This window comes from Heptranchias perlo, chromosome 2 (assembly GCF_035084215.1).
Source record: "Heptranchias perlo isolate sHepPer1 chromosome 2, sHepPer1.hap1, whole genome shotgun sequence".
Lineage (NCBI taxonomy): Eukaryota > Metazoa > Chordata > Chondrichthyes > Hexanchiformes > Hexanchidae > Heptranchias > Heptranchias perlo.
In genome coordinates this window covers 47684798-47693248 of record NC_090326.1, presented here as the reverse complement: position 1 = coordinate 47693248, position 8451 = coordinate 47684798, and the positions used below count along the sequence as shown (strand labels likewise).

Here is an 8451-nt window from a genome sequence, read left to right as displayed (position 1 = left end):
GAATCATTGATATCACTGAAGGTTGCAAATGGTTTTGAAACTGAGAATTATTTCAATATATATGTTAAATATTTTTGATGATTACTTCTTGGAAGTATTCACTACAGATGATACTAATGGCCCCATCTTAGAAGGTTCTACATTTTTTTAAACTTACTCTTGGGACGTGGACATCACCGGCAAGGCAGTATTTAGTGCCCATCCCGAGATGCCTTGAGGACATTTACATCAGGAATTTCCTGAGGGGTTCTCCTGATCATCCACCGTAACTTCGGCAGAAATCCGGTTTAAACCTCAATTCACGGTTTTTACTGATCTTGCACTGAAATTACGGCGGCCAATCGAGACAATCCGAGGACATTTTTGGCGTAAGAGCCAACCACATAGTATGGGACTGGAGTTACTTGTTGGCCAGACCAGGTAGGTGGTATTCCCTTCCTTGAAGGACATTAGTGAACCAGTTGTGTTTTTACAGCAGTCCATCAGCTTCTATGGTCATTTTTTTTCTGGTGCCAGCCCACAAATTACCAAATTTATTGAATTCAATTTCACAACTTGCTATAGAATGATTCAAACACATGACTTCTGGGTTGCTAGACCAATATTATAACCACTAGACTACGTAATGACTTTAATAACACTTGCATGGAATGGACTTCCTAGACAAGCTTAAATTGTTCAAAGCCAATTAAATTACCAGGGATAGGTACTATATACAGATATGAACTAGATGTGTTGAATGACCTCATTCATCTGTACTTATTAGTGTTAAATAAGGTGACCCTCATTACATGCATTTAGTATAAGGAAAATGCTCATCATACACCTAGTAAAAGCAAGGTCCTCCTCTGTCAAATACAATGGTTTGTTTCAATTATTGGCTTATTGTAAGCAGGGTCTTTAGGGTCATGTTGGCTCCAAGATACCAACCACGTGCATTTGTATTACATCTTTGTCATTGAAAAATGTCCCAAGGTACTTCACAGAGGTGCAAGGAAAATAATGGATGCCGAGCCAAAGGAGGAGATGATAGATGGGGTGATCAAAGAGTGGAGAGTCAGAGGGGTCTAGAGAGGGAATTCCAGAGTGTCCTGCCTAGGCGGCTTAAGGCATGGCCGCCAATGATGGGCGAAGGGAAACGCGTCCAACAGTGGGAGATTTGAACAACCCCCTAACAAACTCTGTAACCCTACACCTGAAACAAGCATGTCCACAGTACTCCAGGGCAGTGTTGGTGATTGATCAACTGGCCAGCTTGACTCACTGATGGGAGCTGGAAGGGTAAATCTGTCACTGGGAGTTGCAATCCTTCCCACTCATTTCCAGATAGCTCTGCAAGCCCATACCCTAATAGTTTTGGTGTCCTAATTGGAAAAGCATTGGTAGCTTGGTAAATTGAGCTGTTTAGCTGGTTAAACTCCGGCAGTACTCATGTACTCGGGGGTTTCTAAGCCTTAGCTCTTGACTTCCCTTTGTGTCCATTTGCATGCATGCCTTGGCTACTGTACTGGACCTGAACCCTATACTTCTATTTCCCTCTTTCTGGGCCCACTCTCTTCCTCTGCCCCTGTCTGTTCACACCATCTTTCATGTCCCCTTCCCCTCCCTGATCCTGACTCCCACCCATCATTACTCCTCAGCCTACCTTCTTTCCTGATGCTGTGCCAGGCTCAAATTCTCTCATGAACAAGACCTCAGCATTCTCTTTCAGACCCACCATGGCACCAGATGCTGCCTCCCAAGAACAGCAACCCTAACTACCTCATCCTCCGCTCTTGCCAACCATCTCACCCTGCGTGCTCCTCTCCAACCTGCTCATCCCTCCCACCATTGCTCCTCAGGCTCTGCTGGTGAATCTACAATCACTGCCCCTTCTGCATTTTCCTCCCAAGTATCAGCTTACTTGTAAATAATGCCCTTGCCATTCACAACCTCATCATGAATGAACGTATTGACATTCTGGCACTGACAAAAACATTCCCTTCTCATCTCTACCTTGACCTCTCCCCTATTCCTCTGGAAACTGCTTTTCTTTCAAGCCTCGACCTCCTCCGTCCCTCATGTAATTCCTGGTGTAAATGTCCTCTCCCTTCTGTTTAAAATTCCTGTCATCTACTGCCTTCCACCCCATGCTGACTTCCTGCCCAAGGTGTTCTCCTGTCTCTCTTCCCTTAGTCTCTGTACGGAATGATTCACATCAATGATATTTAATTTTTACCTTAACTCCTTGCTCCTCTCCTATGAATGCATTGACCTCCTGCCATTTCTGAAATTCAATCTTCATATTAACTCTACCTATTCCCTTGACCACCCCACCTCAACCTCGCCATCGTTCACGGCCTCTCTGCACCAGTGGTCTCGATCACCAACAAGATCCCCAAACACTTCCTTGTCTCATTTATGACCCACAATCCCTCTCCTCCTCCAATATCACTACTTTCACCATCCACCCATGGAAAAACCTATCCACGTTCCTTACAACTGCATTTTCAAATCACTGGCCTTTGGCCCTCTGTTTGGCTGTGCTGTTGACTTGCTAAACCACTTCCTTACCTTTATCTTCAAAGCCCTTGTTCCCACCAAAACTATCACTGTTGCCCACCTGTCATTCCCCCACCTCCATCATCACTTCCTCAAGCCGGTGAGGCATAAACTTAAATGTAACTGGTGCACAACTAGCCTAGCCTAGCCATCCATTACCAGATCTGGCTTAGCTATTCATCTGCAGATCTGACTTGATCACATCAATCACTACCATGCTCCTTCCCCTCAGCCAAAACCACCCACTACTCCAGGATCATCCTAGAGGGCAAGGATAACCCCAAGAGCCATTTCCCATGACCAACCACCTCCTCATACCCCTCTCCTCAACCCCATCACCACCAAATGGAAGGAGCTCACAGGTTTCTTTATCACAAAGATAAAGATTATCAGTGCAGTTTCCTCTTGCGCAGATCCCCCATCTTTCTGCAATTGCTCACCCATCTTCCCGTCCTATTCAATATCATCTTATCAATGAGACTCACCTACTGCTGTTGTGATCCCCCTCCCACTCCATTCCTGACCACTCATCCAACTACCATCATGCTAGCCAAATTTGTCAATTGCCTCGGGCATCGCCTGTCTCTCCTTCAAAACCACTATCATCACTCCCGTCCTCAAGAACCTCACCCTCATCCTTTCCACATTTGTAAACTACTGCCCCACCTCCAACCATCCTTTCCTCTCCAAAGTCATTTAATGCACTGTTGCTCCATGTTCACTTCTTCATCCAGTCTGGGTTATCCCCTGCTCACATCGAATTGACCCTAGCCAAAATAATGGATAACATGTCTGTGCTTGTGATTGTGGTGTATTATTCTCCTCAAACTCTCAATAGTGTTTGGCATAGTTGACCATATCATCCTCCTCCAACCTCACTCCTCAGTCAACCTGCTCTATAGGCTCTCCTCACCTTGTTCATTCCTACCTATCTGAGCTCAGCTGTACAATGGCTTTTATCTAAACCCCACTCCATCACCTCCAAGGATCTATTCTTGGTCCCTTCCTCTTCTGCATTCTGCCTCTTAATTACATCATATGCAGACACAGGGTCAGCTTTCCCTACATTGCCCCAACAATGTGCCTCAGCCTTAGAAGAGCATCCACTTCTGCGTCTGTGTGACAGTTTTGTGCTGTAGGCCTATGCTCACTAGAAACTGGATCGAGACTACCCAAATTCACTTCACTTAAGGACCATCACTGCACCCCTTATGTGCGTTTCTAAGTAGTCAGAGTCTTCAGAATGAAGAGTTTCAGCAGCCACCCCTCTGGCAGAGTAAAAAGAAAAAAAAAATAACACCTTATTCTCCCTCCTACCTAAGGGTGTAATCGTGGGTTGTTGCAGTTTTAAAACAATTACTTTTTTCAGTTGCTTCACTTTGACGTTTGCTTATTATTTTGCAGAGATCTGCCCCACCCCAGCTCCACATCAGCTGATGTAGCTGCTCGACTCTTTGTGAACATTGCTCACACCCTCAAGCTGCAGCAACACTTCACTGGCAGGGCAGGGCAGGACATGACATGACAGCGCATGCGCGCACACCGCTCTCCGTCCCGACCAAGCAATGAACCATTTTTTTTGAACAATGTAACAATAAACAAACGGAATATTTTCAACCGCTTCATATATTTAATATAATTACCTGCTTCAGCTAATAGCAACACAGGAGGCGCCATACTGGAGTGAAAACTGATAATGTAACGACTTTTTAACTCATTAAATAATAATTGTAGAATTAATTTTTCAGGAGGGAGGGGAGCATCAGATACCTTTGCCAACTGCTATTTCTTCTACTACAAGTAAACCGAATATAAATTTAAAAGTGTTGCATTCATGTTTATCTGTTTTTTTAAAAACATTTTTTTAAAAAAAAGACCATGACACCGCGCGTGCGCAATGAGAACCGATCCCGATGGTTCGCACATGCGCACTCGACGCGGAAGTGGAGCGGTGAGGCCGGCGATCACTTCCTGTCAGTTGTCTGCCTCGAATGTTTGTGGGTCGCGAGGGGATCACCGCCGCGAGTCGGGGGGACATTTCAAACCGGCAGAGTTCATGGGAGCGCGAGGCGCGGCTGGCAATTATGCTGCGGTCTGGTAATGTGAGTGAAACTGTACAAATATATATAAATATATATATATAGGGACATCTCTACAGATCGCTGTATATCTGGTAATGTGAGTGAAACTGTACAAATATATATAAATATATATATATAGGGACATCTCTACAGATCGCTGTATATCTGGTAATGTAAGTGAAACTGTACAAATATATATAAATATATATAGGGACATCTCTACAGATTGCTGTATATCTAATGTAAGTGAAACTGTACAAATATATATATAAAATGTAGGGACATCTCTACAGATCGCTGTATATCTGGTAATGTAAGTGAAACTGTACATATAGGAGCATCTCTACAGATTGCTGTATATCTGGTAATGTAAGTGAAACTACAAATTATATAATGTAGGTAAAACCACATTACAATATATCTGGTAATGTATGTGAAACTATAAATATATATAAAATGTAGGTAAAACTACACAACGATATATTTGATAATGTAGGTGAGTAAAACTGAAAATGAAACACCTTTTATTCTAAGCTCAGCCAGCATTTGCCCATTATTTTTTGTGCATTCAAATACTTTTTTCTCAAAGTTTTCATCTCAACATTTGGTCATATTTGGGTTTGTAGGTCTTTTGTATCTTGTTGTTCTTACCCTCGAACATTTCTAAATAAATAGTTTAAAATAAAAACCTTTTTAAGAAAGTAAGTTAACTAAAGTTAATTGCCTTTCACCATTATTGGGTTGGCGTACCAACGTGAGCATTCTCTCTCAGGCTAACATCCCCAGTATCGAGGCACTGGTCACCCTCAACCAGTTGCGATGGGCAGGGCCACATTGTCCGCATGCCCGACACAAGATTCCCTAAACAAGTGCTCTACTCCGAGCTCCGCAATGGCAGGCGATCACTAGGAGGGCAGAGGAAATGATATAAGGATACTCTCAAAGCCTCCCTTAAAAGTGCAACATCCCTACCGACACGTGGGAATCGCTTACCCTAGAACACCCAAACTGGAGAAGAAGCATCCGCGAAGGCGCCAATCACCTTGAGCGTCACCGTGTGGAGCACATGGAGGCCAAGCGTAAGCAGCGGAAAGAGCGCGCAGAATCCAGAGCGTCTCATCTACCCGCTTTATTAAACATTACCTGCCCCACCTGTGGCAGAGTCTGCGGCTCCAGGATTGGACTATTCAGCCACCGCAGAACCCACCCTCCTGGAGTGGAAGCAAGTCATCCTTGACCCTGAGGGACTGCCAAAGAAGAAGATTGCCTTTCAGTGGCTGTTTTAATTGAATTTTCTCTTGCATCCAGAAGGAGATTAGCTCAAGTTTACTTTTGGTGATCGTGCTCTGTATTGCTATAAAATTTTATTACATTAAACATTTGCCATATTCTGGTGTGGTCCAAAATTTATTAGACTTAATGCATGGTGACGTGAACTGCTTGCACCCTAGCTACTGCTGTAATCCTGTTGTATTCAGAAAGTTCAGAAAATTTACAGCAGCAGAACCATACTTGTTATATTTATTTCTGTATAGAATCTGAGCAGTACATTTAGCAAAGTATTTTGTTTTTTTCATTACTGAATAATTAGTTTTGTGACTCACTTGGGAATCTGATTGGTCTGGTAACAGACCAGATGCACCAATGTCATTGCTGGCAAATGAAAACAGTCCATAGTGAATTTTTTGGCTGATGTAATCGGAATGCTTTTATTTCATTAAGCTTGGTAAAAGACCCATTAACTATTGGCTCTTTTTGGTCGGAGAGGGAGGAGTATGGATCATAATTTAATACCATTACAACAACAACAATTTGCATTTATATGGTGCCTTTAATGTAGTAAAATGTCCCAAGGTGCTTCAGAGGAGCGTTATCAAGCAAAATTTGATACCAAGCCACATAAGGAGTTACTAGGACAGGTGAGGTATGCTTTAAGGAGTGTCTTAAAGGAGGAGCGTGAGGCGGAGAGATATCGGGAGGGAATTTCAGAGCTTGGGGCCTAGGCAGCTGAAGGCACAGCTATCAATGGTGGAGCAATGAAAATCAGGGATGCGCAAGAGGCCAGAATTGGAGGAGCTCAGCGATCTTGGAGGATTGTAAGGCTGGAGGAGGTTACAGAGATAGGGAGGGGTGGGGCCATGGATGGATTTTAAAATCGAGGTGTTGCCGGACCGGGAGCCAATGTAGGTCAGCGAGCACAAGGTTGATTGGTGAACAGGACTTGGTGTGAGTTAGGATACGGCAGCAGAGTTTTGGATGAGCTCAAGTTTACGGAGGGTGGAAGGTGCACTAATCGGAAGAGATGTCAGTTTCGACATTTCTCATCTGGAGCAAATTAACAGATGTCTGTTGTATTAACCAAATACACATTGGAGTGCAGTGGAATACCCATTTTATTCCACTTGTGAGTTTGTTTTTCATAATCTAGATATAATGTGCTCAGGATTTGTAAAATAAACTGATTAGTTTCTTGTTCTCCCAATTGTTTTTCAATGTTTAGTTCATTTCTGTGGATTTACAAGGAAGAAACGTGCATGTGTAGACAAGGGAATTAATATTCTGTGTAGGATTTTTAAGAAAGAATGAAGAGACTTGCATTTACATGGCACCTTACCATGTGTCTCAAACATCTCAAAGCACTTCACATATGATGAGTTACTTTGAAGTGCAATTACTGTTGTTATGAGAGCAAATACTGCAGCCATTTTTCAGCACAGCAGATTCCTCACCAATGAGATGAATGAGCTGTTAATCAGATTTTGGTGGTATTGATTGAGAGGAATTTACAATTAGAAATATTTAGTGCTAAAATGTAATGTACCCTTGTTGGGTGTCTAGCCCTGTAGATATTTCCCACCAGTTAAGTCTGTGGGAGATGAGCAGTGGTGGTTTTGGGCACAGTACTGGCGAGGAGGGATTGTGCCTGAAGTTGTCCCTAATTAAGTTCAAATCTTGTTCCAATCTTCAAATCAGTGTAAATTGAAATATAATGGCAGTATCCTAAAGAAATTTTTTCATTAAGAGTGAGTTTATCCTCAAAGCAGACAAGGAAATGCATTGAAAAAACACTGGTATAAGATACCACTCCATGGATAAAATTTGAGATACATTGCATTTTTAGCCTAGAAAAAAAGGACACATTAAGTTTGAGTGATTTGATTCAGAAAAAGCTCAATTAACATTGAATATACTTCATACAAACCTGTAAAAGATCTTCAGCATTAATGTTCAGAGTGAGTACTTTTCTATTGTACTTATGACTTGCTAGTGCATAGAGAAGACCATTACTATAAAAGGCAAGGGGAGAAATAGGGATTTAAGTAATTAACAAATTGCAGAATATATTGATGTCTTTCCTGCTCTTTATAGCTGGTTATACATTCTCTGTTTCTTCACATTGATACTCAGCGTTCTTGCTATTCTTGAGAATTGAATTATGAAGTATAAGGACTCAATGAAGATGGCTAGAATATTAGCTGACAGAGGTTATTTTCTGTGCTCAACATTGGCAAGACTGAATGTATCCTGTTTCGTCCCCACCAGAAACTCTGCACTCTCTGCCTTCATGGATACCCATTCAAGCTCAACCCAGTGGTGCTCTCCTAGACCCTGAACTTAGCTTGAATCCCCACAAGTCTACCACCAACACTGTGTATGTTCACCTCTAGAATATCACCTGTCTCAATTTCTACTTTAACTCATTGCCCCTCATTCATGTCTACATCATCTCTAAACTTGAATTTTCCAGTGCCCTCCTTGACTGCCTTTCAAGCTTCATTATACACAAATCCCATTGCCATGCCCACACCCTATCTGTCACACAGTCCCG

General features: G+C 42.5%; 1 protein-coding gene across 1 annotated transcript in view; it reads left to right on the top strand.

Moving 5' to 3' along the window:
- Positions 1-4502: 4502 nt before the first annotated feature.
- Positions 4503-8451, top strand: part of atp2c1 (ATPase secretory pathway Ca2+ transporting 1) — a 103089-nt gene continuing 99140 nt past the window's right edge. The window contains exon 1 of the mRNA XM_068001842.1: positions 4503-4643. Coding sequence (XP_067857943.1) covers positions 4533-4643 — 111 coding nt within the window. The 5' untranslated portion in view covers positions 4503-4532. The remainder of the gene's footprint in view (positions 4644-8451) is intronic.